Here is a 21,708-nt window from a genome sequence, read left to right as displayed (position 1 = left end):
CGCTGTTGCCCCCTGTGGGACAGCGAGTCGGTGTGGATTGTTCATGATTCCGGCCACTGACATCCAACCCAAGGGAAGATGGAAGCTCTCGGGATCCCTGAATGTCGATATTCCCTGCCACTGCAAACAGTGCAGATCAGGCTTAGGAGAAAAGAAAAGGAAGCCCAGAGCTGCAGTGACATTCCCATTCATTGCAGAGATCCGAGCCGGCAGCAAGTCCCATCTTGCCCTGTGCCACTGACGCTCACAAAGGACCCATCTTTGCACTTACTCATGCTGCTGGGGAACAATCGCTGCAAGATGCACACACACCAGGGCCTTCAGCTGGGCTGGCAGAGGACTTGACTGAGGCTGGGTTGAAATGCCCCCCATGCTAGCTCTGAACAGATCAACGCTGCAGCAAATACTCTGTTCTTCGGATTCACCTGAAATCCAGAGCCACATACAGAGGGCCAGGGGGAAATACCCTACGCCATCCCCACTCAAACTTCAGTGTAGAGCATGTGCCGTGGACGGAGCCTGGGACAAAAGGGGGCTTGTTGGGGGTCTCTCCTGCTCCAGTGATTCTGAGATTCTGAGCAACCTGAAGGCTGCCGTAAATCAGAGCCCCACCCAGAGTTGCTCTAATTTATACCAAGGGGCTGTTTCAGCCCCTGAAGCATCCCTGAATATGTATGGTGTAAGGTGGCTTGGATTCACCTTTGCCACTCTGCGCCTTCTAGAACTGAACCAACCCTCTGAGCCTTGGGGAAGCTGGGAGTTGGATCCCAGCTCTGCAACTCAAACCCATTTTAAACTGGGGGACAGGGTTGCTCAAAACCCTAACTCCAAGGACCATGGTTTATGACTGGGACAAACGACCCAGCCTGCTGACACTGACCTCCACTAACGACCAGGAGCAGAGGATGACAAAGGATCTGTCCGCTGTACCAGGCCCTGGCATGCCTCTGAAATGAGCTCTAAAACTGTGGGATCAATACAGAGTTTTATGGGCACCCAGTGGAGAGACTGTAAAACAAGGAGTGAGGGGACTGGAGAGCCCTGTGCCCCTGGAAACATTACAGGTGTGGTGCAAACAGGAACCTATGCAAGGATGCAGGTGAAATAAACCACATTAGACTTTGGTAAGTTTCATGACTCTTCAGGGGAGCGCAGGGCATATTCTGGGCACCCATATGAATGGATCTACCTGCCTCGGCCTTTAAAGCTGGACCCATTTCTCCATCTATAGCCCTATGCTCTGGTCTGTTAAGCCATGCTCCAGGCTCCCATGCGGGATGGCATAAGGAGGCTGAACTAAGATGCTTCTCCTAATGGATGGTGGCAGCACATTTATCTCTGGGCGCTGCGCTCGGCTTAATATCAGGGCCCTGCAGGAAAAGGGTTTATTTAATAAGGCCATTTATCAAGGCAGGGAGCAAGGGAGAGCTGCCCACTGACCACGCTCCTGGGCAATCCAAATAGCTCTTGGCAGGAGCTGTCTGCTGGGCCCCTCACCCTGAGAAAGAAAGGGGGAGCTAAGGAGCTTGGCAAGCCAGAATTTCAGACCCTGAGCTAGTATCACATGACCCTGCTGGAAGCACATTGTTGTTATGTGTATTACAGTAGGACCTATGGATCAGGCCCCCTTGTGCCAGGTGATGTACACTCTAAACAGACCGAAGGGCTTACACTGTAAATAGACTGGCAGAACTCAGCTCTCCTGACTCCTCACCAGTGCCCCACCCACTGGGCCATGCTGCTGAGGGATTAGCTCTTGGAATTAACTCCAGGGCCTGTCCCAACACCCCCCTCCTCCCATCCCATGAGGACTCTCCCTGTGTATGTCTGCCCATCCTGTGCAGAGCTATCTCTCTGCAGAGGCGAAATCAGTCTTCAGCCCAGCTGCAACCTCTGTTTCTCTGCCTCCTTCACACAACACTTCCCCCTACAATTTCCCACTGCTGCTCGCACAGTCCCAGCAAGGGGGGCTAGCAATGGTGGGCGTGCTCTCATATGGAAGCTGCTGGCAGCAACTGGTCTTTTGTCCACCAGGCTGTGCGCACCTGCTCTGAGCAGGGCCAGGCAGGGCTGTGATTACGGGAACCCAAACCTCTGGGCAAGGCAAGGGGAAAAGGGCTAGTGTAGACATAGCCGAAGGTCACCAAGGGTATGTCTACACAGCAAAGAAAACCTGTGGTACCGAGTTGCAGAGCCCAGGTCAGCTGACTTGGGCTTGTGACCCTCAGGGTGGGGGCTAAAAACAGCAGCATAGACGCTGGGGCACCTAAATCTGGCTGGGGGTGGGTGGTGGGTCTTGGAGTCCAGGCTCCGGCCCGAGCCCCAGGGTCTACACTGCTATCAGCCCGAACCCAAGTCAATTGACCCAGGCCCTGATGCTTGGTGCTGCAGGTCTTTTATTGCAGTGCAGACATACTCTCGGGGTCTGTCTTCAGTGCAGATCAAGCCCTGGCTCTTAGCTGGGTGTTGCTCTAATACTCTCTCCCCCAACCCCATCTGCACACAAACCCTCTCAGCCGAGTCTAGTGGTGTTTTGAACCCAGGCTAGCTGGCCTGCCTCGGGGTGGGGATGGAGGGTGAGGAAAGGGGTGGGGGTTGAGGTTAGAGCCCAGCTGCTGCTTCCACTCTGCAGTGAGGAAGCAGGCTAAACCATGCACTGAGAGTCCACTGGTGCCTTCCCTCAGTTCCCCCCTGTGTGCCCAGGAGGACAGACCCGTGCTCCCACAGTTCACTGGGAGAGAGTCACAGAGACTCATGAGGTACCCCCAGAAGTCCCAGTGACAAACACGGGGCAGAACAGCTCCAGTGTGGGACACAACAACGGGGGTGTAGTTTTCTGGGCGGCTGCTCACACCTGGGCAAGGCTAAGCCAAGGGTCGATCACTAGGGCTACCTCTGCAGTGAGAATGTCCCCCCAGACTGCAGAACCTGCTCCGGCTGTGGGTGGAGGGGGGATTCTCTCTCCGTGTGTAACAGCCTCCCTGTTTGTTCCTCCAGAACTGCCCATATAGGGCGTACAGTTCTCCCAGGCCTCTCCCTGGAGGGCTCACAGCCGGCTCTCACCACAAGAGTTTGACTCTGGTTAGCATTAGAAACAGACATTCTGAGGAGCAGGCACTTTCCATTCTCAAGCGCACAGGCCTGGGAGGTCAGTCCCAGCTCTGCAAAGCACTTCAGTCCGTATTTAGCTCTGAGCGTGCACTTAAAATCCCATTGACTTAAGCCCACGCTTAAGTGCTTTGCTGCTGCTGAGGACAGAGAGGATTCATGCTGGTGCTAACGAGGATTGTTCTCCAACAAGCTCCAGGAGAGAGCGCATCAGTGAGGGCCTTAGCACAGTAACTGAACTCAAGCCAGCCAGACTCGGCTCCTTCCCTAATAACCCTGCACAGCCGCTGCAACTGAGGAAAGTTAATAATTAATGTGCAGGAATCAAAGACAATTAACCATAATGGTGGGGCCATTCATTTCCTGTCAAAGAGAGAGCCTGATTGGCGCTGGGGTGCGCGCTCCCACCGCTCTGTCCTATTTGTCAGTCTGGTGACAGGGCAAGGCTGGGCAGGGCAGAATGCCTCTTGAAATCCTACGCACACCTGTGCAGTGTAGTGCCCTCCCTTAGAGGAAAGCATGCAAAACCCCTGTCCCTGCAGTCAGGAGCTGCTGGGGGCCTGATGCTGCATGCTTGCAGCATGCAGAACTCCCATTGACTTCAATGGGAGCTAGCACCTGCTTTGGGCCCAACCCTGCTTGCCCTCAGTGTGCGGAGCTCCTGCTGACTCCCAACCTCTCTTTGACTCTCATGAAGCATTTGCCAGATGAGGCCGTGGTAAGATGCTGTTTCTGCTACAAGCCCGTTTTCAGCTGGGTTTACAGCCAGTCTCTGCAGGGAGCGCATTTTGCACACAGTCTTAAGGGGCAAATTATGATACAAACATGTTGGTTTTGTAAAAACAAAGCGGGATGTGTGGAAATCACAGAAATGATATACAAAGCCCATGGAAAACAACCTCCCCTCCTCTGCGATTTCAATAGAAAAAAACCCCAAGGCATTCAAGATCTGAGTGTCATTTCAGCTGTCTGGTGATTGGCACCCGCATCAGCCTAGCCTAGGTGGCAGCGTCCCCACAGCAAAGCCCTGCCCCTGTGACTGTGTGTCCTCGCTGTTCCTGCACTTCTCTGAACACATCCCATAGTTCTTAGTGCTCAGGTGCCCTAGGATTCTTCCCCAGTCAGCTGTGTCAATTGAGAGAGAACTTGTCTGTCTTTCAGGGGGAATTGTGGGAAGGCCCTGGAGGATTGCCAGCACTCATGTGATCTTGCCTGTGTCCTCACTGCAAAGTGGGCAGGTTCCAGCAGTGCAGGCAAGCATGGGTTCAGAGTGCAAATAAGCATGTGCTTGAGGGGTTTGCTGTGGATGGCAGGAGGATTTGGGCAACAACACATGTAGGCGTATGGGCCAAGGCTACAGTGTAGACATATCCATAGTGATAGTCCCAGCTCCTAAGAGTTTAGCATCCATAGACCAGCCAGTGAAAAGAAGGATTATTAAGCCCAGTTTTAAAGATGAGGAATGGAGGCCCAGAGAGAGTAACTGACATACATCAGTCAGTGGCAGAGGGAGGAGATGAACTCAGAGTAATGTGGCACCTTTCTGAAGAATGAAATTTGCTCAAACTAAAGAAGCAAAGATGACTAAAGCAACAGGAAGAAGGTATTCCCCAGAGAAACCAACTGGCTCTTTCCTTCTGTGCAACAAATACAATCAGAAGGAAAGAAAGAAAAGTCTAAACAGTGTCTATTTGTGGCTTTGGGCCAGTAACTTCTCCAAGGGATTTCCAGTGTCTGCTACGCGCTGGATGCATAATGTGTATTTACATGAGAGAAGAAATGGATCCTGAAATGTGACAGCTTCCAGCACTCCTTGTTCATGTCTAAACATGGATTTCGAGCAAATGCTGCATTCATGTTGCCACCCACAGGTTTCCAGGAGAGGGTTGTTTTTAATGTGACATGAACTAAACAAAGAGAACCCACCTGCTAAAAATATCCCCAGGAAAAAGGATATATATATATATATATATATATATATATATATATATATATATATATATATATATATATATATATATTTTACACACACAAAAACCTAGTTGTATGTAATTTCCCACCCCCAGACTCCTTGTCCCAGTCTACTCCCCGCACACTTGCCGCAGGTCTGGCTTTTGTCTCCTCTGCATTAGTGTCAGGCAGCTTCCTCCTGTCAGGCTGCTTGGGCCCAGCAGGGGTGTCACTGAGAGGGATGTCATTCTGAGCTCTCAATTCAGGTGCCCAAACTTGACATGGGCCTTAACTTATCTGACGTCTCAGTGTTCGTCTTCAAAGACTGTACAACACCTTCAAAAGACAAGCTGGGAGCTTAAATTCATAACTTTGGTAGATGCTAAAAATCATGGACCCAAAGACATTGGATTTATGGCTTATTACATCAAACTGTAAGTCACTAACCTTCACTTGTCCTACAAGTGCAGAAGCTTAACTGCCCACTTCACCTTGAATGGTCACTTGCAACATGTGTCAACTCCTTATGCTTAACAATCTATTCCGCCTTTATTTATTTACCTGTGACACACTCTGAGAACCCTTCCCAGACCTAAAGAGCTCTGTGTAAGCTTGAACACTTGCCTCTTTCACAAAGTCATGTTGGTCCAATAAAAAATCTTACCACACCTACCCTGTGATATGGCAGGTAAGTACTACGATAAGCAAGTATCATGGTCATAAAATATTTATCTCACACCATCATGAAATCTCTCTCGCTCTCTGTCGGCAGATTCTCAGGGGGTATAAATCATCAGAGTTCCATTGGATTCAATTAAGATACGACAATTTATACCCACTGAGGACCTGTCACCATGGTCATGATAGCGTGGCATAATAGTTTGTTCGCTGTGAGGTGCAGAGACTCTCCATCACTTCCGATGGATCGACAGACAGATGATGGGAACACTTTGATCCCCTCATTCACTCCAAAGAGGTATGAACTTGCAGAGCCAACTGAACCATTTAAATACTAAGGCTGCTATTCAGGAAAGCATGTAAACACATATTTAACTTTAAGCACATGTGTAAGGGCTTTCTTGAATCAGGGCCTAATATAATTAAGCACAGGGAATTTTTTCCTCCTTTAAAATCCCCATAGATATTCAACAGAAAAAGAACAGTAAAGCAATGTTTCATGTAAAAACCTGGGTCTGACCCTGCAATCCCATCGCTTTGCCTGTGCAGTGTGTTGCCACTGACTCCAGCACATGCCAGGTGGGCGAAAGGGCCTACCTGCATGGATCTGACAGCAGAACAAGGCCTTAGACCCAGACACGTCAGACAATGAAAGAGTTACAGCTCTCAGACCATTAACATGCCCACATTGCACCTAGTGTGGCAGATCCTCAGCTCTGGTGCGGCACTGCTTTATACAAAGGGATTTCGGCACCTAACTCCTAATTTTAGGTTCCTAAATTCCCTCGAGGATCTGCACCTTAGAGCTTTCATTTCCTGACTTAGGTGCTTTTAACTCCACCACCTTCACATTGCATCACCGTGCCCGTCAACACCCTCACGCCTGTATCTCTCCTGCTGGCAGCTGAGAGAAACTTATCTATTCTGCAGCCAGCCCTGATGGGATGGGGCTTTCTCTGGCTCCAGATAAGCAGGGACCTGGAGTTTAAAGGACAGACTTTAAACAAGCTGCTACTGTTTATGCAAATGCTGGCTATTAAACCTTCCCCACCTCTGATATTTTTTCTCTTTGTTGCCCTTCCAGGGCTTCTGCTTAGGATGCCCTCCTGCTGTGTCCTTCCAGGAGGTAAATACCTGTTTGGACAAGCAAGGGGCTAAAGACGACATGGGTAAAAACCGATAACAGCAGTTGTCAGGCAAACAAAAGAAAAGAGCGGTCACCAGAGCAGAGGCAGGCTTAGGCTGTTTAGCTAGGGATCAAAGCAGAATGTAGGGATGCAGAAACACCTTTATATTTTCTGACAGGTTTCAGAGTAGCAGCCGTGTTAGTCTGTATTCGCAAAAAGAAAAGGAGTACTTGTGGCACCTTAGAGACTAACCAATTTATTTGAGCATAAGCTTTCGTGAGCTACAGCTCACTTCATTGGATGCATACTGTGGAAAATACAGAAGATGTTTTTATACACACAGACCATGAAAAAATGGGTGTTTATCACTACAAAAGGTTTTCTCTCCTCCCATCCCACTCTCCTGCTGGTAATAGCTTATCTAAAGTGATCACTCTCCTTACAATGTGTATGATAATCAAGGTGGGCCATTTCCAGCACAAATCCAGGGTTTAACAAGGTCTGAGGAAGGGGGGGGGGGAGGAGGGAGGAAAGGAATAAGCAAGGGGAAACAGGTTACTTTTTATAATGAATCAACCATTCCCAGTCTCTATTCAAGCCTAAGTTAATTGTATCCAATTCGCAAATTAATTCCAATTCAGCAGTCTCTCGTTGGAGTCTGTTTTCGAAGTTTTTTTGTTGAAGGATAGTCACTTTGAGATCAGAAATCGAGTGACCAGAGAGATTGAAGTGTTCTCTGACTGGTTTATGAATGACAGTATGCATCCGATGAAGTGAGCTGTAGCTCACGAAAGCTTATGCTCAAATAAATTGGTTAGTCTCTAAGGTGCCACAAGTACTCCTTTTCTTTATATTTTCTATTACCCCCTGCATCACAGGCAACCGGTGCCATTTGGATAGTTAAAAGGAGCTCCGAATAAACAGGAAATCCCAAGCACCCTGCATTTGTGGTGGAATAATTAGCCCGATAGAGCTAGGTCCTCTACCAGGGCTAATCGTAAATGATTCAATCATGCTTAACTTGATGTGTGGCTAAATTGATGCTTGCAGCTATCACTTAAACACAGTCTGTCATTGTGCCTCGTATTTCTCTCGCTGTCCTTCTGGCTCCAGCTTTCGAGAATCATTCGTTTTTCTTCTTAAACGGGATCCCATGTAAGTGCTGCCTATGAACAAGCCCCACACTTACCATCTCCACTGGGGGAGAAAGGAAGGAAGATGATCAACCCGGTTGGTCTGTATCTAAGGATCTAGCTGCCTAACCCTCTGTCTTCCCCAGAGGCAGGCAGGAAAGGAAGGGGAGGGGAGGAAAAGAGCCAAAAGCTGCAGCTCCGATGCCCCTGCCTGTGTTATTGTATCCATTTTCCAACACCAATGATGTGTGAAATGAAAATTGGACAGAGCTGGCTGCTCCCAGACCTGGAGTTTCATACAGCCTAGCTGCCTCCCTACAAGAGTGAGCGAGGGATGGAAGGAGAGGGGGAAGAGAAGATGCAGGCAAGAGGGGAGAGAGAAAGGGGAAGGAAGGAGACTCCTGAACAGCCACACACCTGGCTTCGGTAAACCCATCTCCATTTTAATAGCTGCTTGTTGGGGCAGGGCTGGGAGTGGGAGGGGCCTGTTGTGCTCATTTACAAGTAATTGACCAGAATGCTCTGCCAATGCATGTCAGTGCTGGCAATTTACAGTAGCTGAAAGGCTGGGGATGTTGACCATTGGTGTTCCTGGCTCTTTTCAATACCCTTTGTGACCAGGTCAGTTTTGATAACACAGCCCCATGTCTATGAGCTGTTGAGGGTCTTGAAGCAGCCCATAGCTCCATGAAAAGAAGCAGCTGGCTACCTCAGTGGGACCTTCCAAGTACGGGTGCAGCCTGCAGGGCGTGGTGTCTCGCTGGGCTCCTCCCATGGCCCTCAGTGCCCGGGAATTTGCTGGGCTGTATGGAAGGCGGGTGCTCAGGTTGTAGAAGTGGTTCAGGGTGCACCCACCTCCCATCCCAGTATGTCATCCACATGCAGCCTTCTCGCCCGCCCCCTGGGGGACTGTCCCCCTCCCTTCTCACCAAGGCCTCCTGCGGACGTCGTACAAGTCGATCTTATTGGGCGCTCTCCAGGGGGTGGCTGCAATGAGAGCAGAGGAGATGTGAAACACCGCCAGGGAGGCAGATGTCAGCACACGGGGATAGAGGCTGTGGGAGGGGAGGGGATGAGCTAGCTCATTGGTTCTCAATCTATTGACCATCGTGGGCTACAGATGCAGCTCTCTGTGTTATGTGGGCCACATTCACACCGTATATATTCTAGCTGTGTGGCCCTGAGGATGTCACATGGGCCGCAGCTGTGTGCTGATTGGGCCGCCTGTGGGCTGAGAACCACTGAGCTACATGCGCCCTACAGGCAAAGCTGCTGTGGATGTCAGCAGGAGCTTGGCCGGTACTGGGGGCATGTGATCAGCCCAGCAGACTGCCAGAGGAGGGGCTGAATGCTCCCAAGGAGTTAGGTATCAGATCACAATGCCTTATAGGCACCTGTAAAAGGACTGTGAATCTCAACGCCTGAGTTCAACACCTAAGCTCCCACCATGGCACTAGGGGGCGCTGTGCTGCTGCCCCTCCTAACCTGGGCATGCCCCACTCCCAGCAGGGGTGTCTGAGGCTGCTGTGGTTACTCGGGGGCCATGCTGCCATGTTTCCCTTCCCCGCAGAAAGCCGCGATGCCGGCGCAACAGACCTGGGTAGTAGCGAGTCACGCCAGTGGCGCTGCCAAAGACCTGCCACAGCAGAGACGGGTCTTCCTTCCGGTTCTCGATAAACACGTCCTCCAGGGCTTCAGTCCAGTTCAGCTCATTGAGGATCACGGTGGCTGGAAGGGAGAGAGCACGGACGCGCTGAGTGGGGGCGTACAGGACCTAGGGAGAGGACCTCATTCATTCTCGATACTCGGCCTGCAAGGGGCTGGGCACAGTGGGCCACATACTCCGCTGGTGCTGATTGGCATAGATCTAGACCGCGGTGTGGCTGGCCCAGGAGAGCAACAATACCCAGCAGTTACTGCTCTGTTGCGAATCTCAGCTGTGTGCTGCCATGTGGCTGGTGCTAACCCCTTAGCACATCCTAGCGCTCACTCAGCAGCCCCTGTGCCTCCCCTGATACGGGGAAGAAGGGGTGGGAGACCCCCACTCTTGCAGCAGGGCACAGGAGGCAAGGCTAGGGCCAAGGGGGTGCTGGGGGTGGGAGGGCAGGGGGCGCAGGAATGACAGCAGTGATGCTGGGGCTCCAAGAGCAGAGCACCATGGAAGGGACAGTCTGGGGGGGAGCATGTGGCTCCATGAGGCGCCAGAAGCCGCCCGCCAGGCCCAGACGTGGGAACGTGGAAGCCAGCGCCAGGCAGAGGGGAGCCCTCGTTTGTCACAGATCAGCATGGAAGTACCCAGCTCTGACTGGGCCTTGTCCCAGCAGATCAGCCATGGAGGAGCCCAAGGAGACCCACAAGCCCTCTGTGATTCTTCAGTGCCACGGGCTTTACAGCCCTGGCCTACAGCACGCTCTTCCCTCCGCACCAGCTTCATCTCTCCCCACATCAGAATCACACTCAGCATAGTGCTGTCCCTTGGCCACGTGTGCCCACCACTTACCCTACCCACCAGTGCACTGTGCCAGTGTCTCACCCACTGCCATCCCCTGGGCCTGGGTCCATCTCCTTCCTCCTCCATGTCTCCGCTACCCACTCACCATCCACCAGCACATGCCCACTCCTGCCCTGGTGCTCCTACACCCAGCATGGGCAGTGTAAGCAGGCAGCTACTCTGAGGGAAGCAGGCCTGGGTCAGGGCAGGATCTGGCCCCTCAAACCTAACTCATGCCACACAACAAGGCTGGGACTAAGATGGTGCAGCCCCGGACCTTCTTTGCATTGACGCCCGATCCTGCAATGGAAGGTCCAATCTGGCCACGCTGCCTCCCAAGTGCAACCATCAGCCCAGGAGCGACCCCATTGCTGTGCAGGGGGCTGGTCTCTGCAGGAGGTACCACATGCAGCTTTCAATGTTTGCAAAAACAGATCCTCAGGGCACGTCCTGGCAGCGGTCCTGGGGCATGGCTTCAGCTGGCCATGCCAGGGCTAGCTTCAACCTAGCTATCCCGTGTCCCAGAGGAGTGAAGCTGCAGCTGCAAACACTTCTGCAGGGTCTGTATGAGCCCTCCTGACCCCTGCGTGATTATTGGACAGCTCACCTGCACTAGGACCTGAGTGAGCTACAGCCAAGCTAAGTTAAGTCTGTCAGCTTGAGCTGCCATCCCCCCCGTCACTGCCATATAGACCTACCCTCTGTCTGTAAGCTAGGGGCCTTCTCCTGCATCTGCGTAACCCAGGGTAGGTGTGTTCTCTGCCCAATCCTCGGGGAGGGGAGTCTGTGACTGCAGCTGCCGTGGTCCCTAGTTCAATGGCCAGGGTGGGCCAAGATGGGGGTCCTCACAGGTCTAGGCTCCATGGCTTGGGGCACTGGGAACCAGCGTCTTTCAGCCTGGGGAGGGGGAGATGAACAAATCCGAGCTTCCCAGACTGAGGTTTCTTTCTCCATCAGCAGCTGGCAGGGACTCCTGGCCTCTCCTCCACACACTATTGCACAGATCCAGACAGTCACCCCAGGCAGGTGTCAGCCTCCCAATCTGAGTGGCTGGTGAGCTGGTGAGCAAAGGACCCCCCCACCCCGAAACGACGGAACTGCAGGAGGCACATTCAAGCCTGTGGCACATGCTTGCCACCAGGTACCTGCGGCAGATGGGAAATAAATTGGGTCTGTCCCCCATGGGGGCTGCGTTTGAGTCCCTCCTCCATCAGCCAGTCCCCAAGAGACAATGGGTGAGAGGAGCTTGTCCTACTCTGCATTCACACCGGCCCTTGTGCCCGACGCAAAAGCAATTAAGACACCGGCAAAGAGAGATTTGAAATGATTCCGCTATTGAGGTGAGCGATGAGCTCAGAGCAGCCTGACTCTGTGATTAATCAGAGGGGCCCAGGACTGCTGAAGTGAATGGGACAGGCACGCGGTTAGTCGCTCTTTACAAGGGGTTGTTTCTTTCAGAAGCCTCTAAGGACGGTATTTGAGTGGGGCAGATCCTACACGGCTGAGCCGGGGGCAAGGGGTAGCTGGGGGCATAGAGGGGTTTCTCCAATGGTGCAGGGCTGAGCTGCGGAGCTGAACACGGGAGAAGATGGATGAGGAGGTCTGAACCCCGTAGAGCACTCTCAGGCCGGCGAGTCTCTCAAACTCCTCCAGCTGAGGACCTCGGCTCTCTGCGAGGAGGAAAGCATGGAGCCCCCCGCAGTGCACAAGTGGGCTGAACTCTCCCCACTTTACAATGCAGCAGCTGCGCCTGGACTAGAACTCAGGAGTTCTGACTCCTTTCATTTTATCGGCCCAGTCCCTCTCTCTCCTCCCTTCCTCTTCTGCAGCCTCCTCATTCAGTGGGAATAAGAACCTCGCCCGCCCCATCCCCTCCCCAGCCCCTTTTTGAAACCCTGGAACTCTGCACCTGCTTGGGGAGTGCCCACCTGAGCCCAGCGCAAGCTCCAGCCCGCTCTCCTGGCTCTGCCTCCCTGTGGCTCCGCTCTCAGCAACTGCACCACACGTCAGACCCTGGGGAGATGCTGCTCCATATGCAAATGTAGACAATAGCACAGAGATTGAAAGGGGTCTGACCCTCTCCAGCTCAGAAGAGATTTTGCATGGTTCACAACCCTGCCAGACCCGGCAATGGCGCAAAGCGTCTCTCGGGAGTGGGAGTGGGGTATTTGGAGCAGGGCAGGCTGGTGACATCTGAGAGGGGGTAGACAAGCCTAATGCCCTGCAAGCCACCCAGCCCATCTGGGGTTCGACGTGCACTCTGGTGAAGGAGCGGGGAGCACTGAATGGTAGTATCGATCCACGGGCAGGACAAGGGAGGGAAGAGGCAGGGACTAGATAGGAAAGGAATCCCTTCTCTTCCATCCAAAGAGTACGTGAGCATTCCCCCTCTAACAGTTCCCCGGCACCACAGCGATATGGCAGGTGCAGCACAAACAAACGCTTAGGCAAAGCAGATCGATGGCCAGAACAATGTCTGCGCAGAAAGAGGGATCTCAGGTTCCCGGCGACAGCACTAACTGCTCCCATGGCACCCGTGGAACACCCCTGCTGTGCAAGGCAGAATTTGGCACTGGGGGAGCTTGGCCCCAGAGCAGGGGCTTCTGAGGGGCCCGGAAGGCTCTGAAGATGCCCCAGACTTGCTGGGAGCTCAGCCCCATGAGCTGAGGGCTTTGCGGGGACATTTTAAAAGCCAACATACAAGGAAAGTATTTGTGGCTCTGAACGCCACTCCTGAAAGCACAGCCATATCTTGCCTAAAATTAACCAGAGGAAAAAACCAACCACCACAAACTGGGCAGCCCCTTCTAGCCCTGCTGCTTCCCACTGCCAGCCTGCACTGTGGAACGGCACGATGCTGACTGCAGTGTCGTGGTCTCAAATCTCGACTAGGCTGGCACACACCTCCAGAGCAGCTTCATGCCCTCAAAGGGCTGCAGCGAGAGCCCATCTCGGGCCGGGTGGGGCGAGAGGCCTGGGCAATCCAGCCCCATAAGGGCTCAGGGCAGTTGCAAACAGGGCCAGTTTTGCATCCGATCTCTCTGTTGTTCCGCTTTGCTGACACCACCTGCTGCACTTTTTGCACGTCCCAGTGGGGCTACTGGGCCACTGTCTAGTGAGGCTAGGACACAACCTGTGCACTGAGCAAGCCAGCAAGGCCGCTGCCTTAGAACTGCTCTTGGTCTCCAGCTTTCTGGCCATTGCACCGGTTTTGGTTTCTTGCATTCTCAGTGACCTTGTGAGAGGGAGATTCATCTTCCTTAAGCAGCAGTTTTTGTACCTGAATATAAACACCACAGGCTGCTCTCAGGAGACAGCTACCCAGAGAAAACCATGCCGGGACCGCCATTTTGATTAAACATTTTTCACAGATCCCCAACCCCTGGATCAGACCCAGCCCCTGCTCCCATTCCACCCATTCCCTCAAGGCCCCACCCCGACTCACCTCTTCCCACCCCCGCTCCTCCTCTTCCCTGCCCCTCCTCTTCCCTGCCTCTTCCTGCCCCCTCCCCCAGCACCTCCTGCACATCCCTGAACAGCTGTTCCCTGGCATGCAGGAGGCACTGGGAGGGAGGGGAGGAATCGAGGGAGGGAGGATGAGGAGTTGATCAGCAGAGCCGGTGGACCCCCTGGAGTACCCTCGCAGACCCCCAAGGGTCCGCAGACCCCAGTTTGAGAAACACTGCCAGAAGATGCAGAATTTGCCTCCATTCTCTGCAGGCAGAACAGCCTGGCAACCTGTCTCTGCCAGAGGCCAAGGTCAGGATGGCCCCCCGGCAGCTGTTGCTGGGAGGCTGGACTTGGGTTCCGGGCTCAGTTTTATCCTGGGAGTTCCACCTATTCCTCCCCAAAGCCCCCCCGGGCAATTCCTCCCCATCCTGAATGCGGCCGATGCCCTTAGAACCCCCTACAGAGAGACAGCTATTGGAGCTCTACTCAGTCAGTCGTCACCACGCTGTACTGCAGCATCCCTGACCACTGAAGCAGTGTGGTCCAGTGGGTAGAGCACTGGACTGGGATGCAGGAGACCACTTAGCTCTGCCCCGACCTGCTGCGTGTCCTTGAACAAGTCTGTTTCCCTGCTTGCCCTTTGCCTGTCCTGTCTAGTTAGGCTGTAAGAAGCTACCTTTGAAGATCTGGGCCCAAGCTCTTGCGGGGGGCGGGCACGGACTGTCTCTCAATAAGTGCATGTGCAGTGCCCAGCACAAAGGGGGCACTGATCTCAGCTGGGGATGCCATGTGCACTGTACACAAAAATGGGGAGCAGGGGGAAGGGCTCTGAGAGGTTCCGAAGGCGCTAAGGAGTTGTATGAGGGCCCCAGCAGTCAGCTGCAGGGCTGCTAAGGTGCTCACAAGAGGTCTTTCTTGTGTGTCCTGGAACAGCTCCACCAGGGTTATGCTGGGGACCGCTGACTGAAGGGGTGCGCAAGCATTAAGGGACGCCTGCACCAAGCTCTCCCACATCCCAGTCTTGCCTCAAGCCCTGGCGAAGATGCAGGGAAGCCCGGGTGTGCAGGGGAGAGCCTGATCCTGAAACACCTTTGGGTCTCCAGGCTGCAGCAGCACACGTCGGAAGGTGTCCGGGTGCTCGTGCTGGGTGATGGAATGTACCAACATTTGTCCTGCCAGCTGTGGAGTTTCACAGAACTGAAGACTGGAGCTTCTCTTCCTTTATTTTGTAAAATGGCTTCTCCTTATCCGTTGTATTTTTTTGTAATCCCCACCCCCAAAACCCCACAACTGCCCTAGGAAACTCCAGTGGAAAAAGCTGTGAACAGAACATTAAGGTGACACAGCTAAGCACTGACAAACCAGGGAAGGCCAAAGGTTAGGTCACACGTTACCTTAACTCTGCCCCTCGTGTGCATAAATTATGATACAGTCTCTTCCTACATAATCCCATATAATTTCTCTATTACTGCAAAACAACACCATGCCAGTTTTTAGATAGCCCAGCGTAGCAGCTTCTTGTGCCATGCATCGTTCCGGGTATCTTAAGGTTGCAGGGAAAAAATGGCACATCAGTTGTATTATATGAGAACTAGCATGTGACCCGATGAATATATTTAGTTCCCTTAGAGGTTCCTCCTACATCAGTCCCTCCTCTAAACTCCTTAGTCATCCTTCTTACCCTTCCCTCAAAGCCTCAAGGCACACTGGAGCCAGCTCGCTAGGCCAGGCAACAGATGAATCATGCTGCAAAGAGCTGGGGGTGCAATAAGCGGGAACACACAACACAAGAACTATCCACTGCCCACATTATCCACTCCCAACTTTGGGCCTACATCTATCCAGTAAAGGGGCCATCTATTGGCCCTTGAGAAGGAGCATCTGCTGGGGCCATGAAGAAAAACACCTCCCCATCAATTTCATTATTTGTTACTATTATGCAAATTGCCCGGGTGCTATGGGCGGATCTTATTGGTCTAGAGTCAGGGTGCAGCTGAGCACAGAATGGGTTAATAGACTGTAATATAAGACCCCTTTCTCTCTGATCTCTACAATGCTTTTTAGGGAGGAAACCCTGCGTCATAACGGGAGACACCTGGTGCGAAGCTCTTAAAAATTTGGCTCAGACCTGTCATGAAAACATGATCTTAAGGGCCCTTAACTCCAGCTGGAGTCAACAGAAGCTCAGCACCACTGCAAATCAAAGCTTAGCTTCTGCCAAATTGGCAGCTAAACATTAGTGGTTGTGCCTCAGTTTTCCCCATTTGTAAAATGGGAATAATAATAGAGTGCAGTGAGGTAACACCACCAATGCCTGTGAGGTGCTCAGACACTAAGGTGATAGACACCATAAATAAGCCTATCAATTAATCAATCAACCAATCAATTAAATAAAATATAGTAAAGCTTTTCATTTTTAAGTAATTCCACTTTCATTTTTAATTTCCTCCATCTGAGAAAATAAACCTTTCCATAATAGGTATTTAATTCTAGTTAATTCAGGCACATGGCAAAACCCACAGACACATGGTCTCATTCACTCCCTCTCACACACGCCTTTTCAAAATCAAACCTGTACATACAAAAACCATGCGCCTCTCAAACCATGCCAGTGTTGTGCTACAAAAGCACAGGTGCTGGCAGATGGCACAGACCCACTATGTGGGCCGGGTCCTCTCCCCAAGGAACTGACAGCCAGATACGATGGGAACATGGAACCAGAAATAAGGAGTGATTCATCCAAGCCCAAGAACTGACTCATGAGAGGAAAATCAGAGACTCCCTACCTCGTCCATTAGACAGAAGAATAAGCAGGTGCCTACAGCACCATGGTGACATACAGTCCTCTATGTCCCCCTTTGTCTCTAAAGGCCTCCTTTTCTGTTCCTTTCCTCCTGGTAGCCAATCAATGGCACAGCATATGCTCCGTGACTCTGCATTAGCAGGCGTGAGGAATGTGCTTTACGTATTGATCTCCTTCAGCATACACAATAGAGAATGGAGAGGAGAAAACAAAAATTAATCTCTCTGGAGTCTCCTGCAGCCTCTATCCTGATGCCCCGCTGGGACAGGCACCATGCCCTGCAAATCTTTTCTGAACAGCACAGCAGCAACTTCAAAACCAACATCTTCTTTCATTAATGAAAATAAACGTCTCACCCAGTTCTGCACTGGAGAGGCTGGGGCTGGTTTAGCTGGGAGCTCCCCCACTGCCAGTATGCCTGCCCTGCTCCCTACAGCGCCCCCTGCTGGGAGAGGCCAGGACTGAGGCAACTGGGAGCTCCTCCACAGCTAGCCTTCCCCGCTCTCTACAACACCCTCTGCTGGGAGAGGCTGGCATAGCTGGGAGCTCTGCCCCAGCCAGTGCTCCTGCCCCGCTCCTTACAGCGCCCCCTTCTGGGAAAGGCTGGGACTGGAGTAGCTGGGAGCTCCCCCACAGCCAGCTGTCCTGCTCCCTACAGTGTCACCTATTGGGAGAGGCCGGGACTGAAGCAGCTGGGAGCATCCTTTACTAATATACTTGTGGCACCTTAGAGACTAACCAATTTATTTGAGCATGAGCTTTCGTGAGCTACAGCTCACTTCATCGGATGTAGCTCACGAAAGCTCATGCTCAAATAAATTGGTTAGTCTCTAGGGTGCCACAAGTACTCCTTTTCTTTTTGCGAATACAGACTAACACAGCTGTTACTCTGAAACCTGCTAATATACTCTTATTCCATAGAAAGAAATCTCTGTAGTAGAATGTTAGAGTTATATGGTTATGCCTTCGATAGTCAGAAAGTGCGCAGGTCACAGTTGCATGCCTAGCCCTTCCTCTGCCCCCTTGTGTGGATGCCAAACAGTCTTTAATGACAGGAACGCACACTATTTGTCAATCCATATCCTATAGCAGACAGTTTTTTCTACTTCTTAGATACACACATGCAGCATAGGGTAAGGTATTTTTTATTAATGTTATTGACCTAATGCCCTAAGAATATTTATATTGATTTAGGGCTGAATCCCACATTGGCCCTTAGCCTGCTATATATAACCTGTTGTCTTCTCTCTAAAGGCTGGATCTGAATATATTTCTCTGTATCATGCCCAATACGGTGAAGAGGACTTTTTTTTCCCTTCTGCAGACAGATATGTCTCCAGCCAATAATTTATGATGTCAGTATCTCAGATGCCGTTTCTTAGAAAGCTGCACCTACTGAGTTGTGTTATCAGTGTATTTTGCACAATTTCTTGTTTCACTGGGCCAGCAGCTGTATTTTTCCCATGAGGAAAAAAAAAAGTGGTGGTGAGGAAATGACAGATTTCATGGGAAACTATTATATTTCATACCCACCTCATTTAGTTGTGGGCGTCAACCACCACAGCTTGATATGGTACCCAAGATAGATCAGTACACACAAGACCTCACGAGAAAAACAAGGAATCTCCATTCGCTATTAGCTTCTTCTTCTTGTTATAGTATTGTTAATAAACATCTGGAATGTGGTTGGGGCTGCATTGTGCTAAACACTGCACAAACATGTAACAATAGTGCACTGAGCCGGACCAAAAGATACAACACGTGGGTATCTACGCTTGTAGAAAAAATTGCATGATGTATTGTTGTCCTGAAAGGTATTTGCTAATGGCTGCCATGCGATGGGTCTTGGGTCTAAAGATAATCAACAGAAGGCGAAAGCAAGCCTCTTTCTGTAGTCAAAACAGCTGAAGACAATGGAGGTGATGAGACAAAGCACTATGATGGATGGCGGGTCAGAGCTAAGCCAGGCAGGTACTCAGAAGACCCAGGTTCTAGTCCTGGCTGTGCCACTGATCTGCTGGGTGACTTTGGGCAAATCAACTCACCTCACTTTTCCCATCTGTTATGATCCTGACCTCCCTTTGTAAAGCGCTTTGAGATCTGCTGATGAAAAGTGCTAGATAAGAGCTAGAGACCATGATTATTATAGGTAGATTAACAGGGTGATGCTAGTTGCAAACTGTGGGTGTTGGAGGCAGGCAGCCAAGGGAAGTTGTGAGGGAGACCCTGAGAGGAAGCAGACACAGCGCTCGTTGGAGAGGCAGATCTGGGGAGTTCTGAGCAAGGAAGCGGCTTGCTGCTGAGGTCAGGGAACAGGACTGTGACCATTCTTGGTAAACATACGAGATTGCTCCAGGAATGTCCCTGACTTGTATCACTGATTGTTTGTCCGAATGGAACCAGCCCTGCAAGGTTCGGAACTTTGGGTAACTGCTGGGGTTAAAGGGCAATGGTATTATTTGGGAAACAGGCTGTGACTGTGTAATTAAAGGCTGCATCCTAATGGATACAGGCAAAGGGGCAGAGTTAAGGGTCCACAGTAACTAACTTCAGCATTGCTTGACTTCCGAGGGTCTAAACATGCAACCCAAACATGTCCTTAACAGAAGACTTTTGTTTGGAATTTCCTAGTTGTCTCCTCTGTTCAATATGAAAGGGAAAGAGTAAAAAATAAAATAAAAAAAAAATAGCAGCAGAAGCTCCCATCTGCAGGTCTCGGAAGCTCTCCTGGCTTGCACAAAAATCAGCAAATACAACATGTAAATTCTGTCACTTAAACTATTTGGCTAGACCCCAGTGGAGCGCTGCCAGCCTTCTCCCAGGCCGCAAGAATCCAGGTGACCTGGATTGAGATCTTGGTCAGCGTTTAGCATTTCACACCCAATTTAACACCTGGTTACTCACTGTTAAACTACTTTGCACTAACTGCATTTGTGCCAATACTGTGGCAGTCATTACCATTTGCTGGCATTTGGCTAAACCAGTTTCCCTGGGCATGTCCTGGTAACGCAGATATCCCAACAGAATTTGTTGGTACAAGCAGCAGGTACCATGATATTTTACATTTGTATAATGATTTTTATTCCTGCAAAGTGATGTCTGCATTATACACGCAGGGCACTGTGGAAATGCAGCAGACTCTGGGGAGGAGAGCAGAAGCCAACCAACACACAGGATTGCTGCACAAAAGGGCAGGGGGGAATTTTATACGTCTCCTGAGCAAATCTTTGCTCTCGTGCACTGCACTATGGGCTCATCATCACCCACCCACACAACCATCAGGGATTCGCTGTATAAAGCCTGCTCTGAACAACATACATACAATGTACTGCACGGGGCCTTGAAGATAAACGTCTGAGACAGTCCTGCTGAGAAGGGAACCAACTGCTCCAGGGAGAGGAGATATTTCAAGCCTGAACCAACAATGCCAGCTCCTCTGCGTGCTTTCTCTCTTGCTTTCTTCTTAAAGCAACTTGTCTCTTGACAGAAATAGCTGTTCTCAAGCTCTCCCCCACTCTGACCCCTTACCGATCTCTCCTCGATGTCTGTCCTGCCCACCCATGGATGGGGGAAGGCATCAGAGCCACGAAGAGGTTCTGTCCACAAAGAAAAACTCGCGGGACCGAGTCTCAGAGCCCAGGTCTTGCAGGGCTCAGGCTGTGAGGTGACAAATGGCAGCATAGACATTCCTGCTTGGGCTGGAGCCCGGGCTTTGTAACCCAGTGAGCAGGGAAGGTCTATGCTACTGTTTTCAGCCCATCAGTCTGAGCCCCACAAGCCTGCGTCAATTGACCCGGGCTCTGGGGCTCGGTGCCGTGGATTTTTCTTTGCTATGTAGACACACCCAGGCCCAGTCTCCACTATAGGGTTAGGTCGACGTAAGCTGCCTTGCATCAACCTAGCTGTGAAAGTGTCTTCACTTAAATCTGGCTCCCGCGACACCAGTTTAGTAACACCACTTTCCCACGTGGCAGAGTATGAGTGTAGATGCTGCATTGCTTATGTCAGCTGATACTGGCCTCCAGGAGCAGTCCCACAATGCCTCACGTTGACAATGCAGTCGATACACGCGCTCCTGGTGAGGACACACAGCGCCGACACAAGGAGCCAAGTGCGCACAGACGCGATGTGATTACTGTGATGGCTGCGTACTGATGTAATTTTGTAGTGTAGACATGGCCCGAGAGGGAGGGAAGTTTGCTTTCTGTGCAGTGCTCTCAACCTCTCCGTGCCTTTCTGACCCCATCTCACAGATGGTGGCAATGGTACTGGCCTAACCTCTTGGAGGAGTGGCATGAGGCTTTGCTAAATAAGAGCTGTGAAGTGCAGAGTTATTTAGGCCACTCAGCAGAGGGAAAAGGACACTTGCATTGCCAGACTGGCCCAGACCCATGGTCCATCCAGCCCACGTTCCGTCTCTGACAGCAGCCAGGGCCTGATGCTTCAGAGGGAAGTGACAGAGCCCCCCGGTAGCAGATGTGGGATAAACTGCACCCCCACCCCACACATAGGCCTCATTCTGGTCTCTAATAGTTAGAGATTGGAGTAAACCTTGAAGCCTGAGGTTTAATCTCCCTTCCATCATTTTTGTTCTCATTAACTATGATAGATCTGGATAGCCTTGATCTCCATAGAAGTGTCCAACCCCCTTTGGAATCTTGCTAAGTGCTTGGCCATGGTGACTTCTTGTGGCAATGAGTTCAGTAGTCTAACTGCACGTTGTGTGAAAGAGTATTTCCTTTTATCAGGTTGAATTTGCCTCAGAAACACCGACCCTCCTGAGTCCCAGCGCAGTGCATGGCTCCCTTGGCTGCTTGGAGGCATTTTTTGGTGGGGAAAGCAGCAGCTGCCCGTGTTTTTCACTGATGCATTTGGAAAGTGGGTTTGGTGTGTCTGCAGTAATTTAGGAGATTAAGCAGTAGCGTATGTAGCTGAGAGGGCCACTCAGGATGTACAATGGAACCTTAG

General features: G+C 51.3%; 1 protein-coding gene across 4 annotated transcripts in view; it reads right to left on the bottom strand.

The window, feature by feature from the left end:
* The window catches only part of CACNA2D2 (calcium voltage-gated channel auxiliary subunit alpha2delta 2), a 587,546-nt gene that overhangs the window by 115,255 nt on the left and 450,583 nt on the right, over nucleotides 1–21,708 (bottom strand). For all 4 annotated transcript variants that reach the window (XM_043550544.1, XM_037904941.2, XM_043550545.1 and 1 more), the window contains 2 exons: nucleotides 9,593–9,724; nucleotides 8,926–8,983 (listed from right to left, as the gene is read on the bottom strand). In XM_043550544.1, the coding sequence (XP_043406479.1) occupies nucleotides 8,926–8,983; nucleotides 9,593–9,724 (190 nt within the window). The remainder of the gene's footprint in view (nucleotides 1–8,925; nucleotides 8,984–9,592; nucleotides 9,725–21,708) is intronic.

The sequence above is a fragment of the Chelonia mydas genome, chromosome 7 (assembly GCF_015237465.2).
Source record: "Chelonia mydas isolate rCheMyd1 chromosome 7, rCheMyd1.pri.v2, whole genome shotgun sequence".
Classification (NCBI taxonomy): domain Eukaryota; kingdom Metazoa; phylum Chordata; order Testudines; family Cheloniidae; genus Chelonia; species Chelonia mydas.
This window is presented reverse-complemented; position numbering and strand designations above follow the sequence as displayed.